This window comes from Medicago truncatula, chromosome 6, assembly GCF_003473485.1.
Source record: "Medicago truncatula cultivar Jemalong A17 chromosome 6, MtrunA17r5.0-ANR, whole genome shotgun sequence".
NCBI lineage: Eukaryota > Viridiplantae > Streptophyta > Magnoliopsida > Fabales > Fabaceae > Medicago > Medicago truncatula.
The window spans coordinates 8840165-8866314 of NC_053047.1; the positions used below are offsets into that span (position 1 = coordinate 8840165).

The window sequence follows — 26150 nt, forward strand, 5'->3', positions numbered from 1 at the left end:
TGTGTTACGAGATATGGTATGGAACTACCATGACGAGGCCTAAACCAATCATAAAATGTTGCAATGAATAAAAAGATGGGCCGTGTCCTCCAGATTACAACAATTTTCCATATGTAATTAACATTATCTTGCAAAAAATAGAATTCAACAGAGCACTACCTGACGGTATGTTTTTCTGAAGTATGTAAACTCCACACCCACATGTCATTAACATCATCTTGCAAAAAATAGAATTCAACGGAGCACTACAATCCCTTAGTTGATCCTCCTCCCAAGCTGATAACCTCCTACGCTAATTTCAAGCCCCACCGCTCTCACCCCATCTTGGATGCCTCATCTCAAACACAATTGTCATTTTATTATCAGAAAACTAAAAAATGTTGCTAAACATATCCTTCAAGACCCCTCATCTCAACCAAATATCCCACCAAAATAAAATCCAAGCTCCACGCCTACCTCACACACATAATTATCATCTATCCAACCTCTCACTCCCACTCCAACACACAAACTAGTATTGATTAAATTACTCAACCAAACTGATCCCCCTTCCCCTTCCATGCGCAACATACGACCATCCTCTCTAAATTTGATTGAAAGAACTCTATATCATAAACTACTTCACTCCTCCTTCAACCTCGAACATCATTTACCTAGGATAGCCATGTTAAATTCCCTTTTTTTTTAATAAGCCGTGTTAAATTCCCTTATCAAAGACTATTTTGAAATATTAGCAAAAGTTTTTCGATTAGATCTTGTCTCTATGTTTTTGTCATATGACGATGGACTTAATTGAAAAACTTTTGACAAAGATAAGATTATTTTAAAATGTTAATTGAGTCAGAAACTAATTTAAGAGTGACTCACAAAGATATAAACCAATTTCGTATGATAAAAATCACACAAAAAAGTGAAGGGTCAAAACGGTAAACCATAAAGTGTGTGTTGAGAGTGCCCCATCATGGTCACATTTGACATTTGGAAATGTTCACAAGTTGGGAATTTGGTCTCAGTAATTAATAATAGAGCTACTTCTTGGCATGACGGTGGCCACTATAGAATTTCAGCTTGCAAAATTCATTGCAGAAGACATGTTCTAGTTCGTACATACAATCAGCATCTTCATTGATTTGCTCAGTCAACATGTACATTTCTCTTGTCTCTATTTGTTGTTTCTTTTTTCATTTCTCTTTCTGTGTCTACTATTTTTGTCACATGTAAAAGGTCAAAGTTGACATCGTTGTTTCACTTTCCTAAAATAGACCACTCTTACATTTTCAAAGCCGCTATTGCAAACCAACAACATACAACAAAATCTTTATGTTTCTCTTGTTACTGGACAACTTTACTTGCGGTAAAAATTTCTCTACACATATGATGCTTTGTTGCGGGACTGTTATTGGAATTGAATGCAAAGATGAGGTTGTGATGGTAAGTTAATCCAAATGTTATTATGATATTTGTTCTAATGCTTGCTTTTATTGTGTGTTCTACCATGTTTATTTGTTTTAGTTGTTCCTATGAGATAGCTAAGAAATTTTACATTATAGAATGACCAATTTAATGCAGGTACCATGAAATTCTTATTCTTGTGTGACAATGTACTATAACTGAGTTGAAATTTGAAAACATTGCGCATTGGTGATACTTTTTTTATTAGTAGTTTTCTTTAGCATATAATGTATGTGTCACGTTCTAGTTGTTATGATATAGTTTAAACTTCTCTTAATGTATGTATGAATCTTTTTCCGATCTTAGGCCTTAGCAGGATTAGCTGCAGATGGAATGCAAATTGTTGCCGGGGCTAAGTCGGAAGCATATAACTATGACAGCTGGTTTGCTCCATTCGCTGATCACCCTTTATTTTTTCTAAACATGTACATCATTTTACCGTGTTTACTGATTAAATTAATACACTATCTTTATGATTGGATTGTCATATGCTATAAAGGATAGATGAACATGGACTAATCGAAACCCTACACTGGAAAATAAGTTAACATTGTTTTGGTTATTAAGTTAATCTAATTATCAGTTATTTTCATCATTTAGCTATATTTAATTCCTCAAGGAAAAACAGTAGTAGCTAGACCAATTATATTTTAGGGCGACTAATTGAAACCCTATGTCTTGATTCAACTGTATTTTTTTCCTTTGTACTCAACCTTATTGTAAAGAAAATATCAAATCGTTTTAGGTTATTATAAGCTCCTATTAACTGTGTTAAGATTATGATAGTTGCATGAGGTTCTAGAGAAACCAATTACATGTAGCCTAAAAACGGAAGGGGACCTATAATGATAGATCTCATAATTCTGAGTTTTTCTTAAATGTTTGTGTGTAAATTTTGAAAAGAAAGAATGTTTATTCTGGTGTAAATTACTTTTCAGCGTGTACGGTGACCCAATTCTTGTCAAGGAACTTGTTGATTGCGTGGCTAGTTATGTGCACCTCTGTACATTTTAACAATCAGCTGTTGAAGGTTGAGCAAGATAGGAGCCAATATTGCATAGATCTCTTACTATGTGTAGCTTATATGTAGGATAATAATTATTAGAGTGGTTGATATATGTGTACCTCAACCATCATGCCCTTCTGGAGTGAATTTTTTTTCTGCTTCCCAGTCTTAATGTGTATTTTGAAATGCAAGTTTTCTTTTGTACGATGTTGCTGCCACTGGTCTGGGGAGGGTATAAACCTAAAATGCAATAATTTGGTATAAGTATGTGCATAAATATGATCAAGGTTTATTCGTGTAACTCCGCACCATCTCCATTTCCTTTGTGCAATAGCATGGTGTAAAATTGATTATGATATTTTGATAAATATAAAAAATAATGGTTATGCGGGTCGACCAGACGTAAGATATTTCAATTAGTAAAAATGTCTTTTTTCAATATAAAAATGTCTGTTGTTACTTCTAATATTCTTAATGTGAAACTTTACCATTTTTTTTTCAATTATATGTGCCAAGCACTAGCAGTATATGGAGTTCATGCCAAGGCAAAGGATAACTCGAAATGAGCTGGGTCTGTGAGGAATCAAACCGCCAACATGAAAAGACAAGGCAGGTTGTACTTTGAGTTACTTATATTCAATGACATATTTTCCTCTCAATTACTTTAAATCAAGGATTATATATGGAATTTACATAGTGAAGCATCAAGGATTAAAAACATGATTAGCATTTGCAAGTAAGAGTTATTGAATAAAACCTTGAATAAGGCAATACAATAATACCATGTAATTCTTAAAAGGGTATTCTGTAGCGCTATATTGTAGTGGAATTTGAACACATCACTATTTTATGTGATTTGCGATTGACAACACTATTGATAAGCAAGCGCATGCGCGCGAAAATTGTTTTACATATTGCATTTCAACCTCACAAAAACCTTATGAAATTTATTTACGGAATATTTATGAACCATCACGGCGTCATTGCTATAATCTTTTCTGTTAATTTGCATCCTTTGTTCACGAATGTAGATTTTTTCATGGAACATAGCAAGCTTGTCACTCGACAGTTTTTTATTTTTCTTCTAATAGCTCCTCTCTCTCTGACCCTACCCTAGTCCCATGTCGTTCTTCTAATGCAATAACCTAAAACTCGTCCAGTCAATTGAATTTAGCATCTATGTAAAATTACTTCAAACACGTGATTTTGTGTCTTCTACTCTTCTCACCGTAAAATATCAGAAGCTACAAACGGTAGATTTGAATTGGATGTGCATCTAACTCTTAGTCGAACTTGGTAAAAAAACACATACTCAATTAATATCGGTAAAAACTTGCTTTTGTTAGGAAAAAAATGCATCCAAGTGTTTGAAGAGTTGATTAAAAATAGGCGCTGAGACAGCCGGCAAAGCAGCTCTTTAAGAAATGGGCGCTGATTAAAAATATTCACCCCAAAAGATGTATTTCATAACTTGTACTAGAGCAATGGGAACATCCATAAAAAATTCATAGGCTTCACAAGTTGGTTTTTTTGTTGAACTTGGACAATTAATCAACTTGAACATAGTTTGGAACTCGACTCAACAATCAATTAGTTGAACTTGGTTCATGAACTAAATGAGGTGAAAATTTTGTTCGTTAACTAAATTAGTTGAATTTGAACTATATATACTTTGGCTTGTTTGGTTATATGTGTGTGTGTTTGTGAGTGCGCGTGTGCGTGCGTGTGTATATATCCATATTTATTTTACATCTTTTTCTTCAATCAACAATCAATATTATGTTGAAAACATAAACTAACTCACTCTCTTAACGATAAAAATGTAAAGATACAAACAAATTTAATATTACTAACAACTTTCTTAATTCCTGTGATTTGACCAAAATGATCCTATGATTAAGCGGCAAGAAATGATCTTTTTATCAAGTAAATCAGGGAACTTACTCTGCTTGATAATTCTAATTCTGACATGGAGTATTTTCTCTGATTTACTTGGTAAAAAGTTCATTTCTTGCTGCTTAATCAACAACTTTATCTCATTTTATAGATAGATTATTATTAATTACTGACTAGTTAAACCATTTATAGAACTAGACCAAGACAAACTTGATTTGCTGATTTAGCAGTCATTTGTTCTCTTCTATTTATCAAACAAACAAACTCTTAAAAATTTAGTTTGGAAGCCTTCTTCTCTTATATATCTCTTATTTAAGCCAAGCCTTAGGATAAGAATTCAACTACACTCTTATTTTAAAAATCTACAACTTTCTCAGAAATTATGGTTGTTCTCAAGTTTTTGCTTCATTATTTCTACATTTTTTTCACTATCAGCGCGAGCGCGCTACTTTAAACTACTAAGCCTATGTTTTTTTATTCGTTTTGCAATCCATGTTTTATTCAAAAGGCAAAAAACTGTGTTAACAAAGAAGCTCCAAATCCAATTACTAGCTTTTGTAATTTCCTTTAAATTAAGCCTTTTAGTATGTTTAACGGGTAACTGTTGGGGGTGAGGATATTGATCCCATTTTGAGGGATGCGGAACCCCAAAAAATAATAATTCTAACTGTTAGCCAAAGGGGTGGCGGATAGAAGGGTCGTCATATCCATTGGCCCGGGATATTTCAGGTACTTTGTTACCCTAACAATTCACATAATATATATATATATATATATATATATATATATATATATATATATATATATTAATATGAAGCTAAATTTATATTTGAGTAATGCAGTCTGGTTTGAAGTTATTTGTTTATATATAATTTGATCAGAATTTCTTGGTTTTGAGAGTAGTTGTTGGATAAGTCATGGTTGTTGGAACAATGGAACCTGATGTATTATAGTTTGGAACTCAACTCGACAATTAACTCGTTCGGAATTCATTTGATCTCTTAAAAATATACTCCACTAATGAATCAATTAATCAACTCGAATATAGTTCGAAACTCGACTCGACAATTAACTCGTCGAATTTGATTCATGAACTAAATGAACATAAAATTTTGTTCGTTAACTAAATGAGTTAAACTTGTACTATATATAGTTCAACTCAATTGGTTCATGAGTTGACTCGATTATATGTCTGTAAATCTGTGTGCGTTTATGTGTGTGGAAATGGAAGAGTTTCTTCTTTTTTTAGGATACTCTCAATTTTAATTGTGGTTTTACCTTGAGTTTTGTCTGTGTTACGTGTACTGGTTTTATTGTGCTTATTTGTATTTTTTTTTTTTTTTGGTTGTTTGTATCTTGCTATATTTTTAGCTTTCTATATTTATTTGCATACTTATGCAAGTATAACTTTGTATTTGTGTCTGTCTTTTAAACAATATATGTTTGTGATGACTTTTTATTTAATTCAATCTTTTCTTTTTAAAAAGGAAAATTAAAAGATCAAAGATATAGAAAAATGATTTTTGAATTATATGATTTGAGTCGACGAGCTGAACGTAAACGAGATGAATCGAGTTGCTTGTGAACTTAAAACGAGCTAAACTTGAGCTAAAAAAATGTTTGTTTAGAACTCAAGTCGAGTTTTGAGCTGAACCAATTCTTATCTAGTCGAGCTTAGAAGAATTTGAATCGACTCGAATCATTCCAGCCCTAATAAGGAGGGTTATCATTTCCACTAGCTCTGGAGTTTACATTTACCACAAATTTTACTTGTTAACTTTTTCCACTTGATGAAAGTACTGTCAAGTAAGGTTAGGTTTACGGGGGTAGAATCTAGCATTCCCATCTCGGAAACAATTCTTTCAAAGTTTTTTTTTTTTTTTGAAGAAGCTAAATTAGCCCACCCAAATTGGCACTGGAGAGAATTGAACTTGAGACCTTGAGGAGGAGGGAGGACACTCCCAGGTCCCCAATTCTTTCAAAGTTATTGATGTCCAAGACGCTTTTTAGCCATAGTTGTTCACATATCCCCAAGTCACAAGGTTCCCGCAAGTGCAATATCCTGTAGTTGATCTCCTATCCACAATTGAACGTTCAAAGTTAGGATCTGTATATGCTTCAAGTCTCATACTTCCACTTTGTTCAAACAAAATTCCTCTACCTGGGGTTCTTTTAAAATAATGAACAATTCAAAGTGCAGCTTGTAAATTATATTTTAGGGTGACTAATTGAAACCCTAAGTAATGATTCAACTGTATTTTTTCCTTTGTACTCAACCTTATTGTAAAGAAAACATCAAATCGTTTTAGGTTATTATAAGCTCTTATTAACCGCGTTACGATTATTATAGTTGCATGAGGTTCGAGAGAAACCAATTACATGTAGCCTGACAATGTTCACGCTGGTGTGAGAGTCCAAGTTTTCCCGGTTCCTTGCATCGTAGTATTCCTAAAAACGGAAGGCGGCCTATAAGGATAGATCTCATAATTCCGAGGTTTTCATAGATGTTTGCGTGTAAATTTTGAATAGAAAGAATGTTTATTCTGGCATAAATTACTTTTCAGCGTGTACGGTGATCCAATTCCTGTCAAGGAACTTGCTGATCACGTGGCTAGTTATGTGCACCTTTGTATTTTGAAACCTATGATGGTTTTCTTTTGAAATGCAAGTTTTCTTTTGTACGAGGTTGCTGCCACTGGTCTAGGGAGGGTATAAACCTAAAATGCAAGAATTTGGTATAAGTATGTGCACAAATTTGATTAGCGTTTATTTGATTCTGTCTTATGCTGTATTGCATTAGTTTCGACATCAGAATTTTGTCTTACAATGTTATCTTGCTAATGTCTTGGCAGAGAGATTGAAAAGTTGAAGCTTGCCGATTTGACCTGCCGACAAGGAGTTATTGAAGTAGATAAGATGTAAGTAGCTTGATTATTTCCAGTGTTTGTCATAATTTTTATGTTTTTAATGTGAATGTGAAACTTGACCAACTTTGTATTTAGACATGTTCATGTGTTTATTGTATGTACCAATTGGTTACAATTTGTGATTAGGGCATATTTGATAACTCGTAGAATATAAGAAAAATATAAAAAAGATGGAATATTTTTCCAATGCACACTACTCCTTATATGACAGTTGCCAAACTGTATATATGGAGTTCATGACGAGGCAAAGGATAAAGATTTCGAGCTTGAAATGAGCTGGGTGTGTGAGGAATCAAACCGTCAACATGAAAAGGTAAGGCATGGTGTACTTCGAGTAAATCTCTATTTTTATGTCATTTGTGATTGACAACATTACTGATAAGATTTTCGACTTACAATACTACTGATAAGCAAGTGTATGAATGTAGGTCCTCCCAAGAAAACTTTATGAAATTTATCATTGAAATTCTACTAGACCATCACTACTCTATTGCTATAATCTTCTTTAGTATGTGACTTTCTAAATATAGTGTGTTTTCATACCTTTTGTTTGTTATGGAAGTTTTGAAAACTTTGATTTCTACCATTGAAAGAAGCACACTATATACCTCTAGAACCCTTTGTCTATGAATGTAGAGCCTCCCATGGAACATACCAAGCAAGTCAGTACACAGTTTTTGTCGTCTAATAGCTCCTCTCTCTCTCACTGGCCCCATCCCCTCCTCCCGTGTCATTCTTGTCATCATGCGATGACCTAAAACTTGTCCTGTCAATTGAATTTAGCATCTGCTTAGAACAGCTCTATTTACTTAAACACACGATTTTGCCTCGTCTCACCGTGAAATATCAGAAGCTACAAATTGTAGCTTTTAATTTGACGTACAAATGGAATTATGGAAATAAGTTGAAACCAAATACTTTTAATCCTGTGTATGAAAAATGAAATGATGTGTAGAGTAAGATAAAATAAAGACATGTTTGGTTTCATAAAAATATGAAGCCATTAACTTCACATGGAACTTCAAAAAGTAAAAAAATCTTAGTAGTTCAGGCAACAAAAGTCAAGACATTGCTATGAAATTAAGTAGACTCACATAAGAGACAGCAGAACATTGGTCCACCTCTGTCGTAACCACTGAGTATGACACCCAAACATGCAAGAGTGAATTTGATTCATACATAGCATCGGAACGGTAATGTGAACGATAAGAACTAGTTAGTTTGATTTGATTCTATTGTGTTGTTCTTTCCTTCTTCCTAGAAAATGAATGGTGGAAAGATGGAAATGAAGATATGGATCATTTTTGCATTCGATAATTACAAGGCATTAGGGTTTCTTGTATTGTGAATATATGTAAACTTGAGACATTTTAATTTGTATTTTAACAGACTGCTTTTACATCTAAGAAAGACTATGGGACGGAAGATAGGGCAGCAAAGTGGGTTCTTTCTCAGGCTTCGAGGTCAGTGGAAGGCGGTCTGATAAAGTTGACATAATCTGTGGGACAATGAGCCGAAAAACCAGGAAGTAACAGTCCTATTATCCTTACCAATATGCGAAACCACCCTTCCTTATACTCTGCTCCTTAACTTATTTGATCGCTTAGCTCAACTAAGAGAGCTATTCATCCCACCACCAGCACCATAACACTATAGTGTAGTGGAATTAAAAAAAAAAACACGCTATTTTTTACGAGGTTGACAGCACTAGTTGAGAACACATAATTGGCATGTTGTCCATAGTTATATATATGTTCAGTGATGATAATTTGATTGGAATTGAATCAATTGAGAAAAAATAGATGCAAGTTTTGGACTTTAGAATGATGTAACATTTGGATTTTTCAACTTTTATGCAATGGTAGACATTGGGAAAAGTGTTTAATTTGAACAAATCGTGTATGATAGGAATGGCTCTAGTTTTTCAGCGCTATTAAATTACTTTCCCTGTGGTATTTGAATATGGAGTATTTATAGGGCTTTAGGTTCGAAAATCTTCTAGAACTATATAACGTTTTAGAGTAGCAGAATTTGAACAAACTGCTATTTTCCGCAATCCGTGATTAACAACACTAAGCATGATAGGTGCCACACTTAATTTTCCATAATTCAGGATACATAATTTTAATCTTTTAATCAGCATCCATTTCTTCCAGAGTTACTTTGGCTGCTGTCTTAACTTCTTCTAGAAGCTCTTCAGGGTCCAGCACATAATATAAGTTAATGAAATATGTGTTTGTTTTCACGGTCAACTAAGGGTAGATGTATGTCAAATTCAAAGCTACAGTTTTTAGGATATGATATTTCACAGTGAGACGAGGCAAAATCGTGTGTTTTAAGTAACTGGAGCAGTTTTAAACAGATGCGAAATTCAATTGACTGGAAAGGTTTTAGGTCATTGCATGAGAAGAATGACATGGGAGGCAGGTCCAAAAGACTAATGCAAGTGTAAAAACTAAATAGCAAAATTTCAAACCGGAGATTCTAATCACACTTTTAGAATCACTTGAACCCCGGCGCCCATGAAAACAGGTCTATATCTATAGATCCACTTACGTTCTCGCAGCCTGCCTGCCCTTCCCGATTGCAGCTCCAAAATACCTCTAAAACAAATACCAATACAAACAAATCAGCTCACAAAATCACATAGAATTACAAACAAACAAAAAATAATAATGGTAGCTCAGGCAACGATCACTACAAAAAACGCACATGAATTGCGACGGTTTTTAATAGTCTAGACATTGCGATCAAATAAAAGGTCTCACATAAGCGACACCAGAATGTTCGAACATGTACAACTGTGGTCCTTCTCTGTCATAATCATAACCACCTAGTATGAAACTACATCCGAAAGGTCTGCAGCACCATTACAAATCAGTAATTAATATGAATTACGAGCTTATATTATTATAAGCATTGTTTTGCTTTATGATTAAAATCAATAAAAAAATAATCGTTTTGCTTTTCTAAATTTCTCTCTAAATTCAAGAGTATGATTCACATTCAAATTGGATCATATCATTTGATACTTTCATTGATGGAGCTTTCACTTTTCGACGGAGACAATGTCTATTGTACGTTGGATCCTTGTACCGAAAGTTATTTATGTGGGACCAAAAAATCCGAGGTGGCTAAGATGACGGGGTTGCATTGACCGTGCGAGGTCGTGCTCTCTATCGATGGCTATGGTGGTCTAGCTATCACCCAAAGTCTAGCTAGGACACCTTTACCGTTACTCTTTTTATGGCGTTTCAATCTTAAATAAAGGATTTTTATAATCAGTTTTTTATTTTATAAAAAAAAATTGATGACGTGGATGAAGAAGATGGATTAAAGAATGAATATGATTTTTTTTAATTTGATGAAGATATAGATGAAATTGATAGAGAAGCGTAACGTGAAAAACATTTTTTTAATAAAAATTAATTGAAGGGTTTTTATAATGAATTATTTATTTTTATTAAAAAAATTGACCAAAATAAGTGTAAACTATATACCCTTCCAAAGAAGAAAGTGTAATTTCTTTTTCTTTTTTTGGTCAAATAAAAATTCTTTCAATTAGTTAGCTAAAACAAAGATTATGGATTGGATGGTTATAGCTTCCAACATCATTGTGTGTCTATTTTGCAATGCTTCCAAACATAAACAGTATAATATAGTATAATAACATAAAAATTAGGTAAATGTGTTTTATCCATTGAGCAAAAAAAGAAATAAGTTTTGTCCATTTGATGTAACACACACCACAAATTAACTAGCAATGGGACCAATATGCACCGTTCTCCCACTTTTGTCAATGATTAGTCTTCATTTAAGGACTTGGTTCGCCACTATTAATAGGTCTTCCCTCTCAATCATATTTTTCTCATTCATAATGTTCGAATAAATATTGTATGTACTAGTCTAGTAGTACCAATGAGAAACCCATTGAGAAACAAATGAACAAGTTCATAAAAAGCAAAAAAGCATGAACTATAGTTTCCAACATCCTTGTGTGTTTATTTTGCTTTGCTTAAATAGTAGAATATAACATAAAGATTAAGATGTGTTTTATCCATTGAGCAAAAAACAATGTTTTGTACATTGCAGCACACACCACAAATTAACTAAAAATATGCACTGTGGTCATTCTTCTACAACACATGATTTCATACCTTATTATGTATGAATTTGTATGTTATTCAAATTGAACTACCCAAAACATCCCAATAAAGACTTTATATCTCATGAGGTCATGCCTTTGTATCTTGCTGAAATTTTGAGCTGATAAAAATTTCTAACTTTGTTAAAAAATAAAGACTTGAATAATGGGATTTGTACTATGATGAGTCATTAATCAGTGGTTTTTATATAATATTTGGTTTCGTTTTATTTAGATTTAAGTTTATTTTATTTTAATATTATTTCTTTTTAGAATTATTTTACTTCAATTGCATATTATTATATTTCATGAACGAATATTTGATAGATTGAGTCTTTGAGCAAAAGAAAGAGGATTAGGAGCTGATTCGGGTGAAAAATACGAAGATTGAAGACAAAAGTATATTCTCCCCAAGTCATAAGCTTGGCACGGCCAGTGCCACCAGCAGGCACGGCACGGCCGTGCCACCTCCCAGGGCCTCTTTTGCTTCATGTACAAGTTGCCTATTTTGACCTAAAAGCCCGTGGTTTCTTGTGGAACATTATACTGAATAGTTGCTTAGGTTTTAAGTCGACATAAGACTATAAATAGAGTAGTCATCTATCATAACAATTCATCTTTTGTTCTTGGAATTCAATAAGTGACAATTGTCTTTCTAATAAAAGTTCTTTCTTTATTTCTTTGTTATTTACTTTATGTTTTTCTTCTTCTTCTCCATGTCTACGATGAACATGAGTGAGTAGACTTCTCTTTTCTTGGGATTGTTGGATAAGTCTAATGACATAATCCTAATCAAACCAAGCCTTAAACCCTAATTTTATGTAACCCTAGTTTCTAATCTAAATTCACCGTTTTAACATGAACTAACCATTATCAAACTGTAGAAGCGAAAGTGGAGGGTTTGATAATTGTTAATTCATCATCTCAAATATCAATTCATAAAACGAAAGTGGAGTTTTGATATTCGAACAAGTGAATTTAGACAAGGATTGTGAAACATGAAAATAGTCTAGCAAACCTTCAGACACATAAAGTTTCGAGCTTCAAGGATTCCAAAGGCAATCAACCATGAAAATAGGCGTGGTTGCTAGAGGAACACACTCACTGAGACCGAAAGGAGATGTGATAGGCTAAAGAGAAACTTGTCTTTACAAATTAGGTCTAACATAAAGTTATAAGTTTAAAGGTTTGGTTTGTGAAGGGTTTGTCACCATGATGGATCAATAATCCCAAGACTCTCTTTTATTATTATATTTTCTTTCAATCGTTTAAATACCCCAACTTTGAAATTTAACCTCTTCTAATCATCAACTAAAGTTAATTGAATTGAACAACTCCCTATCGAAACGATACTCTTTTTATTACTACATCGGTAGAACCGTGCACTTGCGGTTTTACCCATCATACTACTAAAAGAAAAATACCATTTACATAATGGGATTTGCTTGATTTTTTCATTATTATTTTTAGTTTTTGTTATAAATTATTTGTTACTTTTTATTTAATTTTATATTTTATATGTTTGTTATTTATGTGAAAATGTCTTTTCACTATTGAGTTGGAAAAGAAAGTCTACTCTAATCATGGTTTATGCTATACTTAAATTTACTACTATACTGTTTCAATTTTCCTCTATTTTCTTTATAGAATAGTCATAGTTTTTATTTTACTAGTGAGAGGAGTTGAAGAATTCAGACTACATGAGTTGAGAATAGGGACCACAAATTAACAATCACACAAAAAAAAAATAAGGGTCAAAATCCCATCACTATAAATTATTTTGTAGATCACACCACATGTCAAACTTATGTCAAGTTATTTTGTATATCATATTTAGGTCTTGTAAAATCTAAATCAACCCACCTTATTTCCAACTCTAATGAGATCCATGAGTTTTATATCTCTCTCTAACCTTCCTTGGCATATCCTATCAAGAGAAATGACCAATTTCTTCATTTCAAACACAATAAGTGTCATGCTATGTTTAATGAAGTCAGAAAAATAAATATTGCTTTAGAAAATAGTTGAAATTTGACAATTAACAAATTCATCATTCTTTATGCAAAAACTATTTCTCGTAATTCATTGATCAATGTTTTAACAATAATTGTTAGCATTACCTTCAAATTGATTTGTACAAAAGCAAGTATAGTTACATTGTTCAAAATTAACGTAGGTTGGGTCTAATACATAGAGCTAGACTCTCATAACGCTCATTGACTTTTGTAAATAACTGGTCTTCATATGAGAACTTGGTTGGCCACTATTAATGGGTCTTCCCTCTCAGTCATGTTTTTTACATCCATCATGCTTGAATTCAAGACCTTGTATAGGGGCCAAGTACAATTATGCTCGAACAAATGTAATGTTAGTGACAAAATATCTAAGTAAGTAGTCAAAACTATTTTTTATTTTTTTTTTAAATAAAAGTGAAATACTTTCAGTTTTGAACATTGCAAAATTTAGGGACGAATTTGGCTGATTTTTGAAAATTCAAGGACGAATTTGAGGTATTAGTCTAAAATATATTGACATAATTTTAGATCCATTGCACTCTGGCTCTTGATGTTGTAAAACTATACTCTTTATGCTGTTCTAGCTCTTCATGGGCAATAATATCATTTAATTATGTCTCAATGAACATAACGCAGGTGGTAGAGACATTGTATTATATATGTAGAGGAAGAAGTTAAAATCTTCATTTCCACATATTTACATTAAAGAGTGAATTTTTTTGTCACTGTGCTGCTTAACAAAAATATCATTTATCTGCATTTTTTTATAGCAATTTTGTTAGTGTTACCTCTCATAGGCCTTATTATCAAGCTCAAATCAACCACTCATCATCGGGTTGAGTTTGTTCGAAGTTGACATAAAAAATATGAACTAAGAGAAAATGGTTGTTAACAAACGAACAACAAAACCAATTGTTTGTCATTCTTCAATTTTCAACCGAAAGGGAAAAGAACTAAGAGTTTATCGACTTTAAAGAAACCCTTGCAATATTCTCTACGATGATTGGTTGAACCGTCACAAAGTAATCCGACGACACATATCTTCGATAATGAGGGAACTGTTGCAAATGTCTAGCTTAGAGAAATATGGCATGAGAAGGGGTATATATTTGATGTCAATACTAAGAGGATAAACTATCCTATGTTTGTGCTTTCCTTTTGCATTTCGTTTGTGATCTCATCCCTTTTGCGACACATAAATAATGCATAGCAAAGAAACAAAATAAACATGTTGGCTGACCAATCACATGTGAACTACTAAAGATTTGAATAACATTTACCTAGTGGGATTTTAACTATTAAAAGAAGGGTTAGGCTAACAAGTTGTTTTATGTAGAAAAAGAAACAATAGAATAAAAAAGAAGGGTTATGCTAACGTATGCACAATCCCTTTATGTTAAAGATTTAAAAATAAAAACAATTGATAAATTGCATGTAATTTTTTTTAATATTTTGATTACACAATTTTTAATAAAGTTAGAACTTTAATCTTTAAGCAATGATACATTGACCACTAGATTGATAACCCGTGCACTGCACAGGTCTTATGAGTTGTAATACATTCACATTAGTTAAATGCAATAGTTCACTGAAAATTATTCTCTCCTAAAAAGGTATCTAATAGGTACCAAATTTTAAAAATATACTTATATACATAGTTTTGTTAAAAAAGAACTAAAGTACAATGTAAAAAAAAGTGTAGTGTGGTAATTTCCGTTAACCAATAGTTTCATTTTTTTCAATCAAAAACCAACAAATATAGACATCCAAAAGTAAACAACTTATGGAGCATTGCATAAATGGCTTAAACTCTATTAAAATTCACTTTTATTATGATTCCCAAAATTGTTGCAGCAGCTTATAGAATCGACTATAATATGAAGTCATAATCCCTTGGTAAGGCCAATACTAATTACATTTGAAGTTCCACAATCCCTTGACAAAATTGTTCTACATGCTGTATACTTCCATTTTTTCAAATGAATAATTTTCTCATACAATTATCAATTTGATTTTTCGAGCCAATGTCAAGTAAAACCTGTCAACTTAGTTAGGCCATCATCGATAGACTATAGTTTTTATTTGAGATCAATAGATTATAGTTATACACAACAAAATATGGATGCAATGTCTAGTAACTCCAACAACTATAACATATCAAAGTAAAAATATGAAATCACCAACAACTATAATATATGGCAACAGGTCCATTTTTCTTATCACACCTTGAATTTTTATAACATGTGCTTGTAATAAAAATATCCAAAACCAAACCTCCTTATGCTTTTTTTTGCCCTCTCAATTGTCGGAAAAATAAAATTCACAATGAAAGATACAAAAGAATTCTAAAAAAAAAACATAAAAACTTTTGTTGATTCGATATTATAGAGAAGAATCTTTGTTTTTTAATCAGCTAATATTATTCGCGTCGAGTTGTACGAAAGCCATACCACTTGCGGATAAAAATGAAAAGAACGAAACATAAAAAGGTGCCGCATATATACGGTACACCAAAAACCACCTTGCCCAAGAAAAAAGCTCCATACTAATAACCCAGAAAGGTAACATGATGCTAGTGTATGCAACCAAGGAAAATAGGAAAGCCATTCTAATAACATCCCGTAGGCACCGCCATAACTAACCCATCCTTTCTAAGCCTAACTGTGTACACTCCCAAACAGCAATGGTTCCCGCATAACAGCCACACACAAACTGTTATGACAGTCCACCAAAATGAAAACATCAACAAAAAAAAAACTCCACAACCAACTACTTCCTCAATAGATATATAAAAAAGAAGTTTAATGCAATAAAGACACCAACTGAGAGAAAGAGAGAAGCAAATGGAGGTGTTGCATAATGGAGTAGATGTAAGTATTAACATTTGGAATGACTTATATTGTTCTCTTCGTCGTGTTGTCCTTTTGCAGCCTTGCAGCTGGTTAGTAAAATACTTTGTTAATGGCCATGTCCACCGTGCCACGCTTTCATCGAACCATCAATTAATCATATCTTTGCATAACATGTGATCAATTCTATGTTTGCTGGATTTTCACTTTCATTGGTGCAATACTTGTTGCTTGGTGTTATTGTTCCTCCACATGTGGACAAATAGAAGAAAAGCCTGAAAAGATATTTTGTATATAATGGTTCTTATTCAAACTATTACTAAATCGAGATAAAGGAGACCTAGAGAGCAACCAAAACCATATTTAAGAAAATAATATCGTTAGCAAGTCTAGGAACAATAAATCCACACAAATTAGGTGGCACTTACCTATAATCTAGTTCTTAATGAAAAAGAAAATCAAATTTAAAGGCTTTGAATGCATAGAGAAGATACAATCTGATAGAAGAAAATGTGACAGAATTCAACTACATTTTGAGATATGACATAACGACGCAAAATAGTGAATAAATGGAAAAGGAAAATAACTGTATACATAAACCCAACAAATATAAAATATACTTTGATTCACTATTGACAAAGATTTTGATAGTGTTTTTCTTATAGTGTTTACATAAAGCTGTGACTTTAGAAGATATGGATTTGGATGCTATTTGCTGAAAAGTAGTTGTGATACATAATAAACAGATTATGACCAATCTATAACAACTCATAAATCTCAATTTACTCAATAATAATATGCAAAAAAAAAAAAAAAAAAAAAAAAAAAAAGCAAAGCAACTTAATAACGAAATAGAGATGCAATTTACTTAAACCTACATGCATGGAATAAGCAGAAAAAGCATAGATACTGATAAAGCATGTGAACACGAAATTGGTGCATGACCTTAATAACGAAATTTCTGGTGGAACAATTTACACCTTCTTTTCATTACATAGGTCTCCTTTACTTTGTTTTCGCATGGTTTCTTCTTTCAATTCAAACCAAAGCAAAAAATCAGAAACATAATTTAGAAAGTAACATACCTCCAATTTGTATAAATAATGAATTACATTTGCAGACAGCATGTGAGCTGCAAATGCAGATGAGCCGCGGACACAGGTCCATAATCATAGAGTTAGGGTTAAGAAATTTAGCTTGGAAGAAGAAGATTGTCGTGTGAGATTCAAACCGCCGTGAAGCCCAGACATATCGACCTCTTGCAAGTCGTAACAGGGGAAATTGGCTATGGCAGCAATTAAGTTAGAGGAGAAAATAGAGAAGAAAAGCGCTTCTTACGATGAAACCAACAACCAGGATGATATGAGCAGCAAGATGATATACATGTATGTATGGGAAAGCCAACATATATGGTGAGTGGAGAGGTTTTAGTTTTCTAGGCGGCATAGCAAAGGATGGAAATTAATGCAGTCTATTGTATCAATATTGCACATTGAAAAGTGGAGGAAAAATAGGAGAAAATTTCTCTGATTCCTAACATCATTTTTTGGAAATTCAATTATTGGAATTCTTTTTGAAATTCAAATCTTGGTATTTAGAGGGAAATTTGCCGGGCTACAATTACAGCAATTAATGCAGCAGATTTGGAGCCAAATTTCTAGGGTTAATTGTATGCAGACCTAATAAGATTAAGGAGTAAGAAAAGAGATTCTATGTGGCAATCCTTTATTGCACACCTTTATGTGGTATTTGTTTAGTGTATGAGAGAGAAATTAATTGATAAAAGGGTAGAGAAATATGAATAAAAATGTCATTTGAAGTTATAAAGGATGTCAACCCACAATTTCCCTTAATCTTCTTAACAAGTGCCTTGAGGGATTTATTTCATGGATCTTGCTAACGAGTATCCTATGGACATCATTTTAGTATTTTAATGTGTTGATTACACAATTTTTAATATAAAGTGTGAACATAAATAATAGGTAGTTTGATTGCGAAAACATTATAGCACATGATCTAACGGATCTTGAATGATGTTATGATACCATCTTAAAAATTATAGCGGGACATAACATAATCACACAAAACTCACTTGTAAGATGAAAGTTGCCTCCACTTATAAATTTATTGTAAACCATCTCTTATCTGATGTAAGACTTTTAACAGAAAGTTCATTTGCTATTCTTAAATTTACTACTACACTGTTAAAATTTTCCTCAATATTTTTTTCAAAAACATCTTAGTTGTTATTTGTTAGTGAGAGGAGTTGAATCTATTACTTATCAATTTTTTCAAAAGTAGATCAAACGGACACATCATCACCATTCATAGTGATGAAGTGTAAAATACCTTCCAAAGATGAAAGTATAATTTTTTTTTTGGTATGATAAAATTTCTTTCAATTAGTTAGCTAAAACAAAGATTATGGATTGGATGATTCTAGCTTCCAACATTCTTGTGTGTTTATTTTGCTTTGCTTCCAAACATAAACAGTATAATGACATAAAGATTCTCTCAAAAAAATAAAAAATGACATAAAGATTAAGATGTGTTTTATCCATTTAGAAAATAAATAAATATGTTTTGTACATTTGATGCAGCAAACACCACAAATTAACTAGAAATATGCACTGTGGTCCCTCTTCTACAACACATGATTTTATACTCTTATGTTTGAATAATGAGATTTGTACTATTAAAGGAAAAATACCATTTACATAATGACATTTGCTTGATTTTTTCATTATTATTTTTAGTTGAAGTTATAAAATTATTCGTTGCTTTTTATTTAATTTTATAGTTCATATGTTTGTTATTTATGTGAAAATGTCCTTTTTTCACTATTGTGCTGGAAAGAATGTCCACTGCAATCATGGTCTATGATTTTCTTAAATTTACGACTATACTGTTTCAATTTTCCTCTATTTTCTTTATACAAAATGTCGCAGTTGTTATTTTGCTAGTGAGAGGAGTTGAAGAACTCAGACTTCATGAGTTGGGAATAGGTACCACAAATTAATAATCACCAAAAAATAAATGAAGGTCAAAATGACATCACTAAATTAATTTTTAGATTAGACTACATATCAAACTTATGCCTTAGGTTATCTACTAACTATTTATTAAAATTGATGCTATATAAATTTACAATTTTGCCCCTAGAAGGGGCAATTTAGTAATTCTACAACTCCTTAATCTTGGTGAGTGCCACCTCATCCAAATTTTTTTATTTTTTATTTATTTTATATTATTTTCTTTTTTATTTTTTATTTATTTTAAAAGAATAAAAATAAACATAAATTCACTTGCTTCTACATTATCGTTGTGACTTTTTTCCAACCTCTCTACGTTTTTAAGGAGGAGTTAGACCAAACGCAGTATCAATTAAGTACTTAATAAAAAAATACTTTTTTGAATGCCTAAAATTGAAGGGAATGAGCTTTGGCAAAAAAGTTGTTGAAAGTTACTTTAAAAAATTATTTCTCGATAATTTATTTCACAAACACTTCTTTTCAACTCACGCTGGGAACATTTTCTTTTATTTTTTAATATTATATTTCAATATATTTTTTTCTTCCATTTTATTTTATTTTATTTTATTTTTTGAACCGTTCCATTTAATTTTTTAAGGAGGTTCCATTTAATTTTATTATCTTTTTTTTCAAAGGAATTTTATTATCTTTTTATCACTTATATATTTAATTTCAATATCGTTTAATCATCACAACCTCACAAATATTTTTATTCACGCTGTCATTTAATGATACCAAATATTTTTATTTCCTTTCTTCAACCTCGCGAATATATACACACACACATTAATGTATAGAGTAATATTTTATGTCCGTCTGTCTGTTTTTTTTTTGTTATGCTAATGCATATAACTTTTTTTAGTGTTGCGTTGAGTGCTATCTACACCGTCGTTGTGGGAGATTAAGATACTGTTTGACCCGGTTGTTTTTCAACTTCTCTATATTTTTAAGGAGAAGTTAAGCCAAATACAAAATCAATTAGTACTTATTAAAAAAGGTACTTTTTTTAATGCATAAAATTGAATTGAATGAGCTTTGGCCAAAAGTTATTGAATGCTACTTCACAAAACTACTTCTCGACAATATTTTTATTTTTTTTTTGCTTTCGCACTGGTTTCTAACCCACCAAAGGTGGGCGACTAATCCGGTTCGTGCGTAGAGGCATGCACACTGGCCAAGCGTTGTTCCTCCTCGGAATCGAACCCGGTATTCCTCGGGTACGTCCTTGGAAGGAGCTCCTTGCCACTGGAGTCCAAGCAACTTGGTTTACTTCTCGACAATTTATTTCAGAAGCATCTCTCTTCAATTCACATTGGGAACCTATTCTTTTATTTTTTAATATTATATTTCAATATATTTTTTTCTTCCATTTAATTTTTTTTTGAACCGTTCCATTTAATTTTGTTTAAGGATGTTCCTCTTAATTTTTCTACCTTTTTTTCAAAGGAAATTTATTATCTTTTTATCACTTATATATTTAATTTAAATATCGTTTAATTATCACAACCTCACAAATATTTTTATTCACGCTGTCATTTAATGATAATAAATATTTTTATTTTCTTTCTTCAACCTCGCTAATATACACACACACATTAACATTTAGAGTAATACTTTTTGTGTGTCGGTTTTTTTTGTTACTCTAATGCGTTTTTTTTTTTTTTTTTTTTTTTTGGCATTGCATAATACGTATGATTATTTTTATAATATTTTTTATTTTAATTAAAAGTAAAATTGTAGATGTATTTTCTTCAAAAAAGGTATAGATGCCTAAAAAAATTATACTTATATATATTGCACCTTTATATTGTTGGTTTAAGCCCTAGAGGCCAATAGTTTATGTTAAACTTATCTTATGTATCATGATTTTTATTATTGAATAATATATGACACTCTTTATTATATTCATAGTAATGTTAATAAAGTCCTTAGAATAGATAGTTGTGTAATAATATATTAAGTGTGACTTAATCATGAGATTACATTATCATAAAGAACACTATTCTTAAATGTATCCGTAGTCAAGCTTTAATATAATTAGGATAATAATAAAGCGTCGAGACTATTATATATGTAGACTGATGACCGCATCTCATGGGTTATAGATATGAGATATTAAGTCTATACATAGGTATAAATATTAGGAGTAATATTTATACTGGATAGACCCACCGTGAGAATACTACATAGTACGTTATGAGATTAATTGTCATAAGATATTCTCACAATGATAATAGTGTATATCGCTCTTAGACCTGAAACCACTATGATCCCTAGATGTGGACTCAAGTATTTTGTTTCCCTTCTAACGTTGTCTGTAAAAGGATAACCATAACATTGGTTGATGGGTACTTGATGAATCATGCTGAGGGATATGAGTGTCCTAGATGTGATTTGTCCCTCCTCATAAACAGGAGATATATCTTTAGGCCTCTTGATGAAATATGACTGTAAAATTGCATGGTTATGCCGAACTAAGTCAATATGAGATATTGGACTTATTCGTTATTCAGTATATTTCGGAATCAAGAAATATAAACATTGATCTATACAAAGGTGACAATATCTATGCATTGGGATCAATAAAGATATCGAGACAAAGGAGTAATTGTACACATAATTATTATCATGGAAAATGTTTCGTCAGATCACTTGACATTCTTGTCACTTGGGTAGCAATGATGTGTTGCTAGATAACGCTCATTATTTATAGTAATAAATATTAGATTTAATATTATTACCAACGTGACTAGAACCTATAGGGTCACACACAAAGAACAATCAAAATAGAAATATATAAGTATGACTTATATAAGGATGCGTTTAGTAAATAACGTTAATTAGTTAGCAGAATTAGTAAACATGTTATTGGGCTTACTGAAGCCCAATAGTGGCATTGCAGAGCACACAAGGAGTTCTATAAATAGAACCCTATTGCTGAAGTTTGAGGTTGCACGTTTTTGAGAAACCTTAGCTCTCTGAAACTTCTGATTCCTTGGCTAGCAACGAGTTTTGGAGGAGCACTGTTCGTTTGGACTTGCTAGAGGCTTTGCTGCTTGCTGCTTGCTTTGTTGTGATCGTGATTCCAGTTTCCAGCTTTCAGATTCCACACTTCGAGGTAACAATCGGATCACTTATTCATGTGTAATTCGTAATGATCCAAGGAAAGAAAATCGAAAATTTTATCCGCTGCTTATTCTGTTTTTAATTCGATTTTTCTTCAGTGGTAAGGTTTTGACACAATTGTTAATTTACCTTCTGGTACTGTAGTTGAAAAATTGATGCATGTGGGTTATTTTAGTTTTTGTGAGTAATCCTAAAGCTGTAACAGTTTTCATATTTGGTTAATTTTTTCATATATCATCGATCATTGAAAAATTGGTGAAAATTTGTTTTGGTCACATCATTGAGGTCAAGAAAGTTGATGATACAGAATTTTGTGCATTTAAGTTCACGTTGATTTCATGATACAAAAATTGATCAGATAGAAATATGTTAGATTCTTTCGATATGAGAATGAACAAAGGGAATAAAATTAAATGATGTATTATTGTATTTCCATATAGGACTTTCAATGTCAAAGGATTATGACTACATTAAGGATCTCAAAAATGATTTGGACATTTGAAAAATAAGATTTTAAGTGCTGGATTCTTGGATTGTGACTGGTAGTAATGAGAATCAAAGGACTCCAAATCCTATTTTCCGAATGTCCAAATCATATTTGTTTTATTTGTTTTTGTATTTCTATTTTTATGTGTGGATTATTGGATTGGACATTAAGGTTTTTTTTGCTTCTGGTACAAAGGTGTAGAAGTATGACAAGTTAACTGACATTGTTACTCATGAATTTCGCTTTAAGTTATTTAAGGAAATTCAAGATGGAAAGTTCAAAACTGATGTTTTATATTGCATAGTTATGTGCTTTAATTTATTTACGTGTTTTCTCCGATTATAATGTTCTTATAGATGTAATTTTTTTTAAGAAATCATTGTGATTCTTCATTAGATTGTCATTTATGAACGACAGCAATTTCTTAGGAAAATGCAGCTATTTCCCTTAATTTGCTCATTTCTCCTTTATAACAAAGATTTTTCTATTTTAATCCCTAAAAAAAAACAAAGTTTTTTTTTTTAAATACAATAAAAGTGATTTATTTAGAATATCCGAGTTTGTGCAATATTCATTAATTTGCACTTTTTTTTTGAACAAATTTTTTACAAGATACGTTATTCAACCCGTGCGAAGCACGGGCACGGGTTTGTAACTAGTTTTATAGATAAGACTTAAGGTCTTGGAAAATCTAAATCGACCCACCTTATTCCCAACTTTAATAGGATACATAAGTTATATATATATATATATATATATATATATAAAGGTTTTTTCTAGATTACCTTTGAAGAATGGTGGGTAATTTACCCATCAACCAATGAAAATGAGCAATTTGTTGGTGGGGTCAAGATAGTTCATGGATACCACTTAAAAATGTGCTTATGTGGCTAATGTGTATTGGTTAGGGTAAATTACCCACTATTCTTCCATGGGTACCCTAGTTGTCACCAAAAAAAAAAAGGAGGGATATTTTGACTCCAATAGTAACTCTTTTGAGTTACTCCAAATCACATCCCTCCATTGTGTTTTAATTTAACGATCCTTAATTAATTATTAAATCATCTTCATGATCAAGCACTATTATCTTCTACATTGCTCCCTTATTGCGGTGTCACTAAGAAAAATGAATACGCTGTTAAGATCTTTTTCCTCAATCCATCCATGTATGTTCTCAAAGATTATCAAATAGTCATGAACAAAATTGCCTTTGAATTTCAAATTTTCAATTCTATGGCTACAGGGTCTTTATTTTATGCCCTTGGATTTCCACAAACAATTTGGACTCCGTAAAAATCTAGCAACTTTTCATTGTTTTTAAATTCCAATAATTTTATTCTCCTTATCTTTGAATAACAAAATTCTCAAATTTAAATGATTGTACAAAATTCTGGATGGAGAGGTGAGGTGAGATGGTTGAGGATAAGTGTGGCAGACACTGTAATTCATAATTTTGGCAGCTTGAAAACAAAGATCTGAAATTTATCAAAAAAACTAAACTTGCCAATGAATTTAATTAATTCATATTCAAATCCTTGTTTCTTAAGAACTATGAGGGAGGAGGAAGACCGGAACCGTTTCTACGTCAAGGGAATGATTCAGTACTACTTGATAATGACAGATGATTTAACAATCAATTAGGGTGGTTAGATGAAAACAAAATGGAGGATGTGATTTGGAGTAACTCAAAAGAGTTACTCTTGGAGTCAAAATATCTCTCCCCTATATATATAACCTTTTTTTGGTATATCCAATCAAGAGAAATGATTGATTTCTTCGTTCCAAACACAATATAAGTGTTATGCTAAAAGAACTAAGAGTTCATCGACTTTAAAGAAACCGTCGCAATATTCTCTAAAATAGTTGTTTGAACCGTCGCAAAATCCAATGACACACATATCTTCAATAATGGGGGGAACTGTTGCAAATGTCTACCTAGGACGATCAAGGAATGTGACATGAGAAGGGGGTATATATTTGATGTCAAAACTAAGGATAAACTCTCCTATGTTTGTGCTTTCCTTTTCCATTTCGTTTGTGATCTCATCACTTTTGGGACACATATAAATGAGGTTAAATGTGAGCGTACATGCAATGCAACATAAAAAATGCATAGCAAAGAAACAAAATAAACATGTTGACTGAGATGACTGAGCAATCACATGTGAACTACTCAAAGTAACGTTTACATAAAAAATGCATAGCAAAGAATGGGACTTTAACTATTAAAAGAAGGGTTACGTTAGTTGATTCAAAAAGAAGGGTTAGGCTAATTTTCACCCAATCCGTTTATGTTAAGGATTTAAAAATAAAATCAATTGATAAATTTCATGTATATTTTTTTTAATATTTTAATGTGTTGATTACACAATTTTTAATATTAAGCGTGAACATAAATAGTAGGTAATTCGATTGCGGAAACATGATAGCAAATGGTCTTGAATGATGTTCTGATACCATCTTAAAAATTATAGTTGGAGATAATACAATCCTACAAAACCGACTTGTGAGATAAAAATTGCATCCACTTATAAACTTATTGTAAACTATATCTTATCTGATGTGAGACTCTTTAACATAAAGTTAATTTGCTATTCTTAAATTTACTACTACACTGTTAGTGTCACAATTTTTCTTAGTGTTTTTTTTCAAAAAAATCTTAGTTGTTATTTTGTTAGTGAGAGGAGTTGAATCTACTTATCAAATTTTCAAAAGTAGGTTAAACAGACACATCATCACCATTCACAATGATGAAGTGTAAAATACCCTTCCAAATATGAAATTATAATTTCTTTTGGTCAAATAAAATTTCTTTCAATTAATTAGCTAAAACAGAGATTATGGATTGGATGGTTATAGCTTCCAACATCCTTGTGTTTATTTTGCTTTGCTTCCGAACATAAACAGTATAATATAGTATAATGACATAAAATTAAGATAAATGTGTTTTATATGATTATATCCATTGAGAAAAAAAAAGAAATATGTTTTGTCCATTTGATTCAACACACAACACAAATTAACTAGAAATATGCACTGTGGTCCCTCTTCTAAAATACATGATTTTATACCCTTATGTATGTTTCATCGTCATTCAAACTGAACTACCTAAGACTTGAATAATGAGATGAGATATGTACTATTAAAAGAAAAATACCATTTACATAATGGGGTTTGCTTGAGTTTTTCATTATTATTTTTAGTTGTAATTATAAA

The 26150-nt window shown here is 31.7% G+C and overlaps 1 protein-coding gene across 1 annotated transcript in view; it reads left to right on the top strand.

Moving 5' to 3' along the window:
* Nucleotides 1–1374: 1374 nt before the first annotated feature.
* The window catches only part of LOC25495763 (probable pectinesterase 53), a 31574-nt gene continuing 6798 nt past the window's right edge, over nucleotides 1375–26150 (top strand). Inside the window, exons 1-6 of the mRNA XM_013595994.3 lie at nucleotides 1375–1431; nucleotides 1759–1835; nucleotides 6919–7003; nucleotides 7493–7594; nucleotides 8671–8744; nucleotides 22325–22439. Coding sequence (XP_013451448.2) covers nucleotides 1375–1431; nucleotides 1759–1835; nucleotides 6919–7003; nucleotides 7493–7594; nucleotides 8671–8744; nucleotides 22325–22439 — 510 coding nt within the window. The remainder of the gene's footprint in view (nucleotides 1432–1758; nucleotides 1836–6918; nucleotides 7004–7492; nucleotides 7595–8670; nucleotides 8745–22324; nucleotides 22440–26150) is intronic.